A 15477-nucleotide genomic window follows, 5' to 3' on the forward strand; every position below is an offset into this window, starting at 1 on the left:
GCAAGTGTCCCAACGAAGGGAGAAGCATGTGGTGGATGGAGGTAAAGCGGGACTGCTTGGTGAGATCTCAGGGGGGAGGACACTGCGCTGTGTGGCCCTCACAGGGTGTGGACAGCAGGATGATTGTGGCATTGGTAGAAGTGGCTGGTGTACGTTGTTTGGTTTGGTTTTGGTTTTGGTGGGGTGAATGAATGGAAGCTGTGATTTGTGTAGCTGAGGTAAGTGATGTAATAATTGCACAGGAAGATTTGTGATTAAGAGTCAAACCTTTCAATTCTTTTTAAATTACTAAGGCAATAAAAGAATGAAGGAAAAAAACAAACCCCCGAGGATGCAGTAGACTTCTCCGTTGGAGACAGAATTATTTCTAAGGTTAGTTGTCTTTTATTACATCTTTGATCCAAAAACCAAGAAATGGAGCCATCAATGAGGCTTGGCAGGTAAAGATGCTTGCTATCAAACTTGACAACCTAAATTCAACCACCTCCAAAACACACGGTAGAAGAAAGAACCGTTTCCCACAAGTTGTCCTCTGACTTCTACACATATATCCACTACTGCACATATGTATATACACACACACACACGGATACACACACACACACACACACACACACACACGGATACATAAATAAACAACTATGTATGTATGTATGTATTGTGAGAGCCAAAGTTGTATTTTAAGTTTTGATTACTGTTTCTAATAGATCCGTGAAACAAAAATGCAAGACTCTTGCCCAAGGACAGATGCTTCCTGAAATGCTGGAGGCTGCTGTTTATGAGAGATAACAAGCCACATATTTTCACTCCCTTAAACAGATTTGCTTGACACAACTAGCCCAGATTTGCTTGATCACAAGTGGGTGGAAGGTACACAGGTAGGGAGTATGTCAGGATGTATGCTTGCTCCTGATTGGATCTAATGAGAAATACGGTGACTTTGCTGGGTTGCCTTTTAAAGCCACTGAAAATTGTAACTTGTGGTCATTTTATGAAAACCCAGAGACTGGCCAGAGTTCATCTACCTGGCCAGCATTTAATTAAAGCTTGCTTCAAATTTAGCTTTAATTTGTGGTAGCGGTCTTATTCTCAACGGGTAGGATTAGCAATATGTTTATAAAAACTCAAGAAATGATCTGGCAAGCTCTTCAGTTTTAAAATCTAAAACATAATTTAATATTCAAATGCTAAGTCAGTACTTGCTTGTGGAATCTATTAACAGATTTTCATAAGTGCAATGTTCTGTACTTGTGTTTGAAGGATCATAGATGTTCATTTTGAGCCATTGTAAGATAAGACTAAAGAAGCATTAAGTGGGTATTCAAAAACCATCTTAAAAGGAATGAGAGATGTTTGGATTTTCATTTCCCTGATGGCTAAGGATGTTGAGCACTTTCTTAAGTGTCTTTCAGCCATTTTAGATTCCTCTATTGAGAATTCTCTCCTTATTTCTGTACCCCACTTTTTAATTGGATTATTTGGTATTTTGATGACTAGCTTCTTGAGTTCTTTGTATATTTTGGAGATCAGCCCTCTGACAGATGTGGGGTTGGCAAAGATCTTTTCCCATTCTGCAGGCTGCTGTTTTTTCTTGTTGACTGTCCTTTGCCTTCCAGAAGCTTCTCAGTTTCAGGAGGCCCCATTTATTAATTGTCAATCTTAATGTCTGTGCTAATGGTTTTTGTTCAGGATGACCCAAACTAAGAATCTAAGCAATAGTGGAGAGACTACCTTAAATGCCCTTCCCCTATAATGAGACTGACGACCACCTTATATGCCATCCTAGAGCCTTCATCCAGTAGCTGATGGGAGCAGAAACAGAGACCCACAGCTAAACACTGAGCTGAACTCCCAGAATCCAGTTGCAGAGAGGGAGGAGTGATGAGCAAAGGGGTCAGGACCAGGCTGGAGAAACCCACAGAATCAGCTGATCTGAACAAGGGGCAGGGGAGCTCATGGACCCCAATCTGACAGCTGGGGAACCAGTATAGAACTGAATCAGACGCCCTGAACATGGATGTTAGTTAGGAGGACTAGGCAGTCTATGGTGTCTCTGGTAGTGGATCAGTATTTATCCCTAGTATACAAATGAACTTTGGGAGCCATTTCCACACCGAAAAATACTCTCTCAGCCTAGTCACACGGGAGAGGGCCTAGGGCCTGCTCCAAATGATATGATAGATTTTGAAGATCCCCATGGAAGGCCTCACCCTCCCTGGGGAGCAGAAAGGGGATGGGATGGGAAGTTGGTGGGGGGCAGGGGAGGAGGGGAGGGAGAGGGAACTGGGATTGACATGTAAAACAAGCTTGTTTCAAATTTAAATAAAAAACCATTAAAAAATAAATAAACATTATAAAAATTAGAGGGGGGGTGGGTGGAGAGAGAGAGTTTATTCCGGAGCCATTCTGAGCGGCAATGGCCTGGGAACACAGATTTAAGTTACCCCAAATTCCAAGTTCCAACCTGGAAGTAGTTTCATGAACCTTCTATAGTTACACCGAAGAACTTCATAAATCAAGATGAATTTAAAATACACCGGAGGGGACCTCAGAGAGGCAGGTATAGCAAGATGGGGGAGTTTTCCTAAAGGCTCAAGATGCTATGTGACATTCTTGGCTTTACATTGGTGGAGACAGGTTGTCTGCTAAGTTAATAGATTCTAAAAGATTTCTGTTAGTCACAAGATGTTAATTCCAGCACATGTGTCCCCGAGGGCTAGAACTAGCCCAAGATAAGGTAACTAGCTTCTAGACTTGCAACATTCCAATCTCTCCACAGAACTGAAAATCTAGCCTGTTCAGACCAGGCTCTTTTCAGGAGTTTCCATTTACTTTTTTTGTTTTCTGATCACTGCGGCCCTTGCATCCAGAGTCGTAACAGGGCAAAAGTGTGAACGCTCTTCTGATTGATGGCCCCTGTCCCTGCTCCCCATAAATGGAGCTCCTGTAAGGGACTGCTCCAACTTAACCATGCAGCGAAGACCTCCTGGTAACACCGAGGCGGAAATCAAAAGACGCGAGAATAGACTTCTTTCATCTGGCAGCATCTACTGCTTCCGCCTGCCTTCTTCCCTTAGCTCCATCCCGCCTGCATTTCTGCCCATCTTTGTTTTTGTTTGTTAACCTAATTCTTAATATTCACCACTGTCAACTTCCCCAGGGTCAGGCCCCTCTTTAATCCTCCAAGGCGCAGCGGTGGGCGGGGCCGGATCCCGAGCCACACCGTGATTGGCGGTGTCCTAGCAACCGTGGCGATGCGGTCGTCAACAGAGACTGGACTCCTGCAAACCTTCTCCCTGGGACGGGGACCCTTCGCCAGCTCCTGCGGGAGTCACAGCCTTGTCCAGCAGTGGGATGCTGGCCGTACCCACCTGCTCGGGGCAGCGAGGCCCTGGAGGGTGGGAGGGACGCTGCTGAACGCGAGCCGCCTGGCTTTGCAACTGACAGATTACATAGTAAGTGTGGGACACCTTCCTTGCAGACCAGAACCTTCCAGGTTTCCAACCGGTCGTGTAGGGAAAAACAAGTTTGCAGTTTCCAAGCTGGACCTCGCTTCTGCTGGGAAAGCGCAGCGGTCAGGATACCTGGGTTTCAGAGTCAGGGTCGCTGACATTGTGTGTGTCCTTCTTATACAGAGGGTTTTCGCCATCCTCACTCCCTGCAGAAGATGGAGATAAGTTCTTTAATGCATGTCTATCCACAGGCTAACGGTCATCGGAAGATGCAGTACACAAATCAGTATATTAGAAACTTGTTTTTAAGAAGCAATGATAAAAACTAACGGTCCAAACCCAAAACGATCTTCTTTAGCGAAAGCTGTTTGCTGCTTTTAGTCTGGGGAGAACTTCTGTTTGCCTTCGGTCCAATTCTTCTGGAGGGAGGTTCACACACACATCACTTCCTCTTTTTAACATTTAACTTCATGTACTCATTCCTTTCATCTTCTCGGGAGCTCTTCATTTCCTTTCTTCTCATCGATGACCTACCCCCTGAAGCACTCAGACGCTTCGATGTTCAGTTCTCCATCCCGTTCTCTCAACAGCAAGACAGACCAGTTCAATCTCCTTAACTCTGCCCACGTTTATCCGAGGCGGTGATCTTAGCCTAGCTTTGCCTTTTAAGGACAGAAAGATGGGGTTGGGCGTGCTGTTAAGAATTGTAATAGGGTATATCATGGATCATCATCCCAAGTTCAGAACTCCCACAACACAACCACCTCACCCCAGCCCAGATATCTCTCTCTCTCTCTCTCTCTCTCTCTCTCAACTAGCAAAGATAAAGAAAGTTTGGAGGTGTTTATCATAAAGGGTCTAACCGGAATTAATGGAGTCTCACTTATATCCATCCTCACGAGGAGTGATGGGATAGCTCATGTCTTCTCAGTATGGGCAGCAGGCACAAAAGGGTCTTTACTTGTTTTGGTTGGGGCATGTGTGTGTGTGTGTGTGTGTGTGTGTGTGTGTGTGTGTGTGTATGAGCACAAGTGTGTGTTTAGCCCTAGGCAGACTTCAAGCTCACAGTCCTCCAGCTTCAGTCTCTCAAGTGTTCGGATTACAGGCTTTGGCCATCTTAATCTTTTGGTTTTCCCAGGAGCTTTGCCTGACTATGGCTTTAGCTCAGGCCTCTACTTCCTTCCTATATTCAGGAAATCCTTTCCTTTTTCTCTGAACTCTATGGCTCATTAGACAATTCCAAGTTTTAAAACTGAGGCTAGCTGGAGGTGGTAGTATATGACTGTAATTCCCAGCCCTCAGGAGGCTGGGGTAGGAGGGTTATCACAAGTTCAATGCTGGCCTGAGCTACATAGTCAGACCCTCTCTCAAAACACCAAAATCCAAACCAACAAAAACCCTATTATCCCATATTGTAGAGCCATGCTCATCGGTGATATAATCTGACTTCTGGGCTTCCTTGCCTCAGAGGAAACACTGAGTAATCATGCTAAACAAATAGCATAGTCACACCCAGAAAACAGTGTGTCTATGTTTAAAGGGTAGCTATTTCCCAATCACAACTTCCCTAGAACCTGATCTTTGCTTTGTCTGAAGACAATCAGCATTTTCTCAGTTGGTGTGAGTGACTGGTTGAACTCATCTCAATGCTATTCGTAGTGCGCGGGACACAGTAGCGTGTTGGCAGCGCTCATGTACAGTACTTCCCTGTAGCCATCAAACTTCTGTTTGGTCCAGAGAGGACAGACCTGTGTCTGAGGCCACAGGGATGAATCCTCCAAGGATAAACTAGGCTTTTGGGGCTGGAGAGATGGCTCAGTGGTCAGAAAGAGTTTCTATTCTTCCAGAGGACCCAATTTTGGTTCTTGCTCTGTATGTAATTCCAGCTCCAGGGTTTCCAAGGACATGAGTGGCAAACATACATACATACTACATACGTAATGCACACACCGACAAAGACAGACAGACACATACACATTTTTTTTAAAAGGTTGGCTTTTTGAGGGTTGCTCAGAGCGGTCTTAGAGGTCTAGTGAAGGAAGGCACTCCACACAGTTGCTAAAGGTTGGGCAGCGGCTGTCAGCATGGAGAGGAAAGCCGGTGGGCTGTGTGGAGGACACTTGTTAGGCCTGTGCCCCTGCAGGCTTCCGCAGACAACCCTTCATTCCCTCCCCGGGAGGTGTCTTCTCTCCTTTGCTCACTTTCTCTGGCTCAGTTTCACTTCCCAGCCCTTTCCCTCCAGGTATTCTCAGGCTATAAAGCCCCAGGGTGAAGATCTGAGTCTGAATGAGTCACACAGCTTCTCAGACCAGACAGAACCAGTTACAGCTTTTTAAAAAAAAAATTAACTCTAGGACAAGTCGTCAGAGCCCCTAGGGAGACTGGGACAAGTGCTGTAAGGAGATGAGGGTTCAGTTGCTTTGTAAAGGATGCAAGCAGGTGTCCTTTTAAATGTAATGAAAATTCAAGCAAATTAAAGACTGTTTCCCTTTGGTGGAAAAGCCAGAGGTGTGTCCCTTCTTACAGCCGGTAAGGTTGTAAATGTTAAATGTCTGTGAGAAGAATGGGGGAGGTGGGTGTGTCTCTGGGAAGTGAGGGGTTAGCTGCACTTGGCGGTCACTCCTCTGAGCCTCTCTTGTTTCTAGTGGAACAACAGAGACACGCTCTTCAGCTGCCCTCTCTGTGGACAGCAGATCTCCAAAGGCATACTAGTCTGCCCTTGTTTCCATGTTCTCTGATTTATTCTAGACTTCACAGCCTGGCATGACTGGGTAGTAGGGCTTAGGGAAATTCTTGGAAGAACCGGGGAGGTCGATTCATTTAGTACAGTGCTTGTCGTTGGAAGATAAGCATCTGGGGTTGGATCCTCAGTGCCCATGTAAGTAACCAGGTACAATGACACCACCTGCATGGAAGGGATGGGAAGATTCCTGGAGGTGTATGGCTAGCCAGTCTAGCCAGCTGGAGAACTCCAGGCCCAGTGAGAGATCCTGGCTCAAGCAGCCAGGTGGAGAGTGATTTATGAAGGCACCAACTTTTGGCCTCTGGTTTCCATATGCATTCATAAGCACACACATAAACACACACACACACACAGTGCTTGGAGTATCACAAAACAGAAGCAGTTACTACAACAACAGCTCTTAGATATTTTAGTTTTACATTAGCTCTTTCCAAAATACTAAGTGCTCATGCACACACTTATATACAAACTCTGCACACTTAGGCACATTTGCTCTTGGCAGCAGCCTCGGGTTCCCATGTCAGGTGTGTTACTCTAGAGGGGCAAAGTCAGTTGCTATAGTAACAGGACAGGCTTATGCTGAAGTTTGTTGGGGATTTTTTTGTTTGATTTTTGTTTGGGTCTTGAGACACGGTTTCATTATGTATCTCAGTTGGCACCCAAATCTCAATCCTCCTGCCTCATTCTCCTGAGTGCTAGCATTATAGACACCTGGCACTGCCCCCCCCCATCATGATGCTCTTCGAGTCATCTTGTCACACATCCATCAAAACGAGTCTCGTTACCTTGTTCTCACAAGATGAGTCTCCCCCACCATTTGGATTTGTAGACTGTTAGAAGCGACATTTTATGGATAGTACAAATTCACAGAAACCTTGACATGGAATCGTTATCTTTCACGGCTTGAGAGATGAGCCTGTGCCATGACAACCAAGGTTAGCGCTCTCTGCCTGAGGATGGGGGAAGCCATCCTCAGAATGTTCTTGGCTCTAATGGTAACAAGGTGGCTAAGAAATGGCTTTGAATCCTGCTCCTGTTGCTCACGGACTATGACAGAACCTGTGGAAAAGCTCTTGAAATTCTCAAGGCTTCTGATTCTTCAGCTACAAGCAGGGTCTTAACACTGTGTACCGGCTACGTTCATGAGCACTCTGTAAGAGGGTGCGAAAGGAAGGTTCAGACTATAGGCTGATTGACAGACGGAAGCTGCCACGGGTGTTTGTTTCTACCATGATAAAAGTCAGACCACAGACTCGAGAGCTGAAGGGCCTGGACCAGACTCTTAGACAGCTCTCCTACTAGCTGTGAGATTGTGAGCCAGGTCTCTTAACCCTCTCTGTCTTGGTTTCCTCATAAGTAACATGAGAAAAAGAGTCGTATCTCTCCTGTAAGGTTGTTTTGGATTTACTTAAAATTTAGATTAAATATTGCATGTCTACAGATGTGTCAGAGTGTGAGTTCATGCCCATGTGTGCAGTGCTCTGGGAGGCTATAAGAGGGTCCTTAGAGCTGAATCTGAATGCAGTTGTGAGCCATCCAGTGTGCTGCTGGAAACTGAACTCAGGTCCCCTGTAGGGAGCAGAACATTTCCTTAACCACTGAGCCCTGTGTCTCATAAGGCTGTTATAGGAATGTATTCTACAATGTATGTCATAGCATTAAGTGTTTGCTGTCCATGCTTCTAACTTCTTTTCTTAAAACATCCCTGGCTTGAAACTACTTGATTATTGTGCTCAACTAAATTTCCATGTCATAACACTAAGATGGTGAAGAAATGGAGTTTCATTTCTTTTTCATTTACGTATTTTTTAACAAGGTTTATTTTCACATATGCACATGTGTGTCCATGAGTGTGTGTGAGGGTGACTCTTGGCTTGTCACAAGGGTGTTAGGGTCTGAACTTCATCCTCATGATGGGTAACAATCACTCTTACCCGTGGAGCCATCTCTCCAGGCCCTAGAAGTCCAGTTTTAGATATTGGAAAGGGGAGTCTATTTGTTATCGAAATGCTTCATAGTCTTGGGAAAACAAGTTTTAAACGCTGAACACCGGCTGCATAGTAATTAGAACCTTTTAGCTGCTACCCAGTTGCTGATATTGGTGAACTCTGCCCTTACAAGGTCACACTTCCCCCCCCCCATCTTAGGCCCTGCACAGTTGTGGTGAGCGGGTTAAGATTGCATTAGTTTAGGCAGTCTCCCCCTCTTGTGTACACTCACTATATTTAGGCCAGTAGAGATGAGTTCAATATACTGCATATTGCTTTGGGTTCAGTTGATCCCAGAACAGCAGGTTCCACTAGGTAGAGCGATGAAGTCCAATTTTAGAGTGTAGCCCCAGAAAGCAAAGCATCCGGGATATAAATCTGTGTGTTCCAGTGGAGCTGGGTTGCTGTCTGCCATCTCCCAGTTAGCTAGTCCATATCAGGGTTTTGTTTGTTTGTTTGTTTGTTTGTTTAAATCTTCTTTATCCTTGGGTTCAGAATATTTTGTGTGAATATAATTAGCATGCAGATGTGTAATATGGCTTCCAGGGACTGTGTTTATCTTCCAAAATGGAAGAGTCTTGTATTTTTCTAGCTATAAAAGTAAATCCCATTTTAGAAATAATGCAAAAACTGGAACACGCTGGAAAAGGCAAAAACTGCAGACCCGCTAGTGTTTATTTTTCTAGACATTTCACAGCACACATCTATGTAATTTCTGGATACCACCTGGTAGCATGCATCTATACTGTAAGTTTTATGGGTAAATAAAATTCTGCTTCATGCCCGTACTCTTTTATAGTAAGTCAACAGTGATGTTGATGCTAGTTAGACCCCCTACCCCGCCATGTTTTCGGGCGCCCTGAGCCTGACAATTTTCCTTGCAGGAGGTCCCTTGTGACTCCGGTCTTGACTTAGAGATGGAGGAATCAGGATCGTCGTCCTCTTTTGTCTCCAAGCAATAGCCACAGAGGCTGGCGGGACAGAGCAACATCAAGACAGGCATGGCTGAGCAGAGTCTCATTTCATCTGAACAGTGGCTTCAGTTGCACGGACTTAAGAGCAAGAAGCTGAGCTTGAAGCAGATCTTGTCCCAGATTGGATTCCCACAGTGTGAAGGTACAGTACTCCCTTCAGGGAACCTCCCTCAGCTACGGAGAAATGGTAGGCCTGGGCATTTGCTTGGATCCCACATCTCAGCCAGGGGGAGATGCTCGCGCATGCTCCTTCCCAATCTGTACCTACCATATAGAGATACGCCTGTAACTACACAGGCTCAATATCATCACTGTCTCATTTCATTCGTGTGTGCCTGTGTATGCATGCATGTGAAGGTGTGTGCATATGTGTGTGGATGTGCATGTGTGTGTAGGCCAGAGGAAGATGTCGGGTGTTGCCCTCTATTTCTGTAGACCTTATTTCCTCAAGGCGGGGTCCCTCACTGAACCTGGAGCTCACAGCGTTTTTGGCTAGGCTGGGAACCACCACCTTCCGGAAATCTTTTGGTCTCCTCTCTTTCCCAAGCTCATCGCTGCTGTGCTGTTTGGTCTTATGTCAACTTGCACAAACTAGACTTACCTGAAAGGAGGGAACCTCAGTTGAGACAATGCTTCCATAAGAGTTGGCTATTAAGGCATTCTCTTAACTAGTGATTGACGGGGAAGGGCCCAGCCCATGGTGGGTGGTGCCATCCCTGGGCTGGTGGTCCAGGGTTCTATAGAAAAGCAGGTTGAGCAAGCCAGGAGAGCTAGCCATTAAGCAGCATCCTCCATGCCCTGTTTGAGTTACTGTCCTGGCTTCCTTCAGTGATGGACTACAACATGGAAGGGTAAGTAAGCCCAATAAGCCCTTTTCTTCCCTCATGGTGGTTTTTTCCCCCCAGCAATAGAAACCCTAACTAAAACTACGGGGTTATAAGTATGTGCAGACATGCCTGGTTCTTTTACCTGGGTTCTGGGGGATCAAAACTCAATACTTGATTTTTATGCAACAAGCAGTCTATCCAACAAGCCCTCTTCCAGGACCCATTAATTTCATTATTTGTGTTGGGGGAGTTGTGTATATATGTGTGCTACACGTGTGTGTGTGTGTGTGTGCGCGCGCGTGCATACGTGCACACACACAAAGATGTGAGTGTGCATTCCTGGAGGTCAGTACACAATTTGTGGGAGTTGGCTTTCTGCTTTTCTCTTGTGGGTTCTGGGGATCCAACTTCGGCTGTCAGTGTTGACAGCAGGCTTGGTCACTTGCTGTCCATCTCTCCAGCCCAGATGCGTATATTTCTGTAAGTCCTGGCTGTCGGGTTGGTCCTTATATCTTGGTAATGTCCACTCAGCACCCCCAGGCAGTATGAAAATGTGTGAGAGTATTTTTATTTGTGTTCTTTGGATTGCCTTGAGGGGTATTGAAATGTGGGGTCTGGGAATCAGGGCTACTGAGTGTCAGTGTGAGAGATAGCCCACTGCACAGGAAGACCCTTCTCCAACATGTCTGCAACATGGTGTATAAAAGGCATGCCCTTAGGACAATTCTAATTATTTGGTACCTCTGAAGTAGTCTATGTCTTAGGGTTTACTGTTGCTATGAAGAGACGCCATGACTACAGAAACTCTTAGAAAGAAAGCTTTCTAAGGGGCTTGCTTACAGTTCAGAGGTTCAGTCCATCATGGCGGGGAGTGTGATGGCATGCAGGTAGGCATGGTGCTAGAGAAATAGCCAAGTATCTTGTTTTGCAGGCAACAGAAAGGCGGTATCCTGAGTGCATGACCTCAAAGTCTGCCTCTACAGCCACACACTTCCTCCAACAGGCCACACCCACTCTGACAAAGCCACGCCTCCTGATAATGCCACTCTATGAGATTATGGGATTGAGGGATTAGGAGGGCCAATTACATTCACACTACCACAGTCTATAAAACAAATGTTTATTCAGCTGTCAGCAATAACAAATTTTGAATTCCCTGACATCATGGTCAGCACTAGCCCTGTGGCAGGTCATTTGAAGTCTGGATGGTCCAGTTTCTGCAGACTGCTCTGGAACCCTCTCGATACAAGGCTTTGTTCTCTAGTGCTCTGCCCTCCCGTATGTCCCCTCTCGTGGGCTAGTAGGGCTATGTGCTATCTACATACTATGGGCTAGGGGTTTGCCTATGATTTCCTAACACATTAAGAAAATATTGTTGATGATGTCCTTTAACAGCTTTGTTTGCTTGTAGAGCTTACATTGGTGTTACCTTTATTTCTAATATTCATAATTTTCATTTCTCTTTATACATCTTTTTTTTGTTTTGGTTTCATTTGTTTATTTACTTTTCAGTTTTGTTTTTCCAGACAGGTTTTGTCTGTGTAGCCCTGGCTGTCCTGGAACTCGCTCTGTAGATCGGGCTGGCCTCGAACTCACAGAGACCCTCCTGCCTCTGCCTCCCTAGTGCTGGGATTAAAGGTTCTCCACCTTGCCCTGCTTCTTTTCTTTACTTTTGGCTTTTGAGACAGGGCTTGCTATGTAGTCCAGGCGAACCTGGAATTTGCACTGTGGCTCAAGCTGGTCTTGAACTCTCCATCCTTAGTAGTTGCCCAAGAATATTTGTAAATGTTGTTTTGGTCAAGGGCATTGATAGTGTGTTGTCCATATATTTAGTAACTTTTGTGAGTGATTCTGCCCCTCAGTTTGGCTGGTTTTGTTCATGTATGAAGCCCAGGGGCTGGTGTATCAAATGCCAGTCCACAGCTTAAGAGATAATATTGTTTGTGTCTTTCTTATTTTTATTCCCTAAGCTGGAGATCAAGCTGAAGGCCCTGTCCCTTTTCATATTTGTCAGGCTATTTTTATATCTTTTGTTTAGATTGGCTATTTTTTTTTTATTGCTCTATCTTCATTTACTCCTTGTTTTACTCCTGAGCCCAAACACTGAGTTTTTTTTTTAATTTTGGTTATCCTATTTTTAAAAGAACATTTAGATCCAGCAAGGGAATGTGGCTCATTTCTCCTTTTTCATCTTGAAACAAAACAAAACAAAAAACCCATTATTACTGGCAAACTAATGGGTTTTGTGACACTTCTATAAATACATTTAAGGAGAAAGGGAAGAGAAGGAATAGGAACCCGGGCGGGAAGAGGCAGAGGAGCAGGGGGCGGGGAAAGAGGAGCAGGGGGCGGGGAAAGAGGAGCAGGGGGCGGAGAAAGAGGAGCAGGGGGCGGGGAAAGAGATGGGGGGCGGGGAAAGAGGAGCAGGGGGCGGGGAAAGAGGAGCAGGGGGCGGGGAAAGAGGAGCAGCTGTGAAGACAGCTCAAATAACTTAAACTTAATGCAACATTCAAGGTCTTCAGTGAACAAGAACAAGCCATTCAGTATCATTGTATAGGCACACCACAGTTTAACTATTTGATTACCAGTTGACAGATGGAAAGCTGGTTTTTATTCTAACTGGAAGTGAACTTGACAGAACCCAAACTCCAACTTCTCTCCCACTAAACACAGTCTCGCCAGCCAGTGCCTTCCTTTCAAGGATGGAGAGCAGTCCAGGCTCTGTCTGTTTCCGATTGTGCTTTAGCACCTTTAGAGAGATGCTTTGGCGCTTGATTCCGGGTTTCTAATTGTGCCGAGGTTAGGGGAATAGGATCCACATCATTGTTGTTGTTGGATGCAGAACTTGCAATGCACTTAGCCTTCCACAGACTTGGCTCCTTCCTGCCTCCACAAGCAGCCCCTCTTCGGAGCTGAGATAAGATAGATGCTTCTCCTAAAGAAAGACTGAGGTTGCTGACTTGAAGTCCCCGAATCAATGTGAGGTAAGAAGCCGAAATCTCAGAACTAGGGATTTCAGAGTATGTAGGTCTGATGTGGGGGAGTGGGTGGTAATGACAAAATGCAGGTATCTGGTCTTTATTCTTTACTGATGAGAGAGCTGGACTTAAGACTTTACATCTTATCATGATCCTTGTGATTTGGGACCCACCTGGCTAAGGGGGCTGTAAAGTTCATACTTGACCTTTCTTATTGTTTCTTCTTCTTCTTCTTCTTCTTCTTCTTCTTCTTCTTCTTCTTCTTCTTCTTCTTCTTCTTTTTAAACATTTGTTTATGTGTGTATGTGTGCATGTGCCTTGGCATGTGAGTGGAGGGTAAAGGAGAACTTGTGGGAGTCATCTTTCTCCTTCTACCATGTGGGTCCTGGGGAATCGAACTAAGGTCGTGAGGTTTGCTGGCAGGTACCTTCAGATTGCTCGGACATCTTGATAGCTTCCTTTCTTTTTCTTTCTAAGAAGTTTCTTTTTTTTAAAAAAAAAATTATTTTTAATTATGTGTGTGTCTGGGTATGTGTACACGAGTGTAGTTCCCTAGGAGGCCAGAGGTGACAGGTCCCTCTGGGACTGGAGTTACAGGCGGTTAGTTGTGAGATATGAGTACTGGGAACTAAGGTCCCCAGGCAGAGCAGCACATGCTCTGAACCCGTGAGCCAGTTCTCCGTCACATGACACATCTTAGTTGGGTTTCTATTGCTGTGTTGAACACCATGACCACAAAGCGACTTGAAGAGTTTATATCATCTTATGGCTTTCAGGTAGAGACTCCCATGGGAAAGGCTGTAGTGGTTTGAGTGAGGCTGGCCCCATAACATCTGGCAGTTGGATAGTTGGTCCCCAGTTGGTGTGGTTTGAGGGGGCTTAGCAGGTGTGCCTTTGTTGGAGGACGTGCGTCACTGAGCTTCCAAAGCTTCTCGCAGCCTCAGTTGGCTCGCGCCTGTTCCTGTCACCATTTCTGCCATGCCACAATTCCCTGCCGCTGCGGAACCCTAAGCCAAAATAAACTCTTTCTTCTGTAAATTGCCTTGGCCATGGTGTTTTATCCCAGCAATAAAAAGTTACCTAACATAGAAGCCAAGACAGGCACTCTAGATGGACCGGAACTTGGAGTCAGGAACTGGGCGGGCGCTACTTCCTGGCCCCCTCCTGGTAGCTCGCTCGGCCTGCTGTCTTATACACCGTGGGACCACCTGCCCAAGGATGGCACAACCCACTGCAGTGCACCGGGCTCACCCACATCAAATATCAATCAAGAAAAACACCCTGCGGGCTTGCCTACGGGCTGCGTACATGTTCTCAAGTTCCTTCTCTCAGACGCTTGTGTTAGGCAGACCAAAAAAAAAAAAACCTAACCTATACACCTCCTTTTCTTCCTTTCTAAAGAGGGTTATTCCCTGCCTCTTCAGAGCTGGGAAGCCCTGGGTTTGGGTCCCCATCACCCACATGAAAAGCCAGTATAGTGGTACAGGCCTGCAACCCTAGTGACGAAGTAGAGATAGAGGACTCCCTAGAGCCAGGGCAAAGGTGGTACTAGACAAGAACACTGTCTCTGGGGCCGATGGACAACAACTTTGTGACATCATCATTATAAGGATGCCTTTGAGAAGTTTGCCTCATCGTCCCCCACCCTCATAGTTCATCCTGAGAGGCTCTGTGGTCTACTGGCAGTTCCAAGAAGGATTAGGCATGCATTTGAGGTTAACACCCTATTCCTATCCAGCGTGCATTTCTCCTGACATGCAGACAGGGCTAGGTAGAGCATGCGCCTAGAGGTTTACACAGCTGAGCAAATAATCCAGTAGTCCTTTCATTCAGCATTTCATCCAGCTACTGAGACTTCCGTAGACCTACCCGCCTCGGGCCTCGGCCAGATCTTGTGGTACTGACACCATGTTTAATTCTGCATCAATTACTTGCTCACTTCATTTCACTAAGTCATGAATCAAAGCTTGAGCAATAGGTAGTACCCAAGTTGGATTTTTACATTTGCTCATTATCTCTGGCCAGTCGAAGAAACAACCTTTCATCTTGAAATTTTTATTTGCGTGTGTGTATCTGTGTAGTGGTGTGTGTGTGTGTGTGTGTGTGTGTGTGTGTGTGTGTCTGTGTGTGTGTAGTGTACTTACATGTATGCATATGCATGCCTCTGTTTTTGGTTTATTGAGACAATCTAATATGTATTTAACTCGGACTGGTTTGGAGCTCATTTTCCTACCTCCACCTCCCAAGTATCAGGATTAAAAGAATGAGTTACCATGCCCGGTAACTTTTGTTTTTCAAGTTTCGTAAATTAAGTACAAACCTTCAGTAAAATTTCAGGCATTAAGCGCAATTTTCATGTTGTGTTTTTGAACTCTGCCTTAATTATCCTAGATAAAAGTGTAACAGGGCCCCAGACATTAGTAGGCTCCCAGACCTTAGCACAACTGACCCCTAGGTGGAAATGACATTCAGGCTGTAGAACTCAGAGTGTAGTAGATAGCACCTTTTGCCAAAA

At 45.4% G+C, this 15477-nt stretch overlaps 1 protein-coding gene across 1 annotated transcript in view; it reads left to right on the forward strand.

The window, feature by feature from the left end:
- The first annotated feature begins 3360 nt into the window (after window positions 1–3360).
- The window catches only part of Vwa3b (von Willebrand factor A domain containing 3B), a 146695-nt gene continuing 134578 nt past the window's right edge, over window positions 3361–15477 (forward strand). Inside the window, 2 exon segments of the mRNA XM_051204574.1 lie at window positions 3361–3455; window positions 9068–9299. Coding sequence (XP_051060531.1) covers window positions 9101–9299 — 199 coding nt within the window. The 5' untranslated portion in view covers window positions 3361–3455; window positions 9068–9100.

The sequence above is a fragment of the Phodopus roborovskii genome, unplaced genomic scaffold, assembly GCF_943737965.1.
Source record: "Phodopus roborovskii unplaced genomic scaffold, PHOROB, whole genome shotgun sequence".
In the NCBI taxonomy this organism is placed as follows: Eukaryota; Metazoa; Chordata; class Mammalia; order Rodentia; family Cricetidae; genus Phodopus; species Phodopus roborovskii.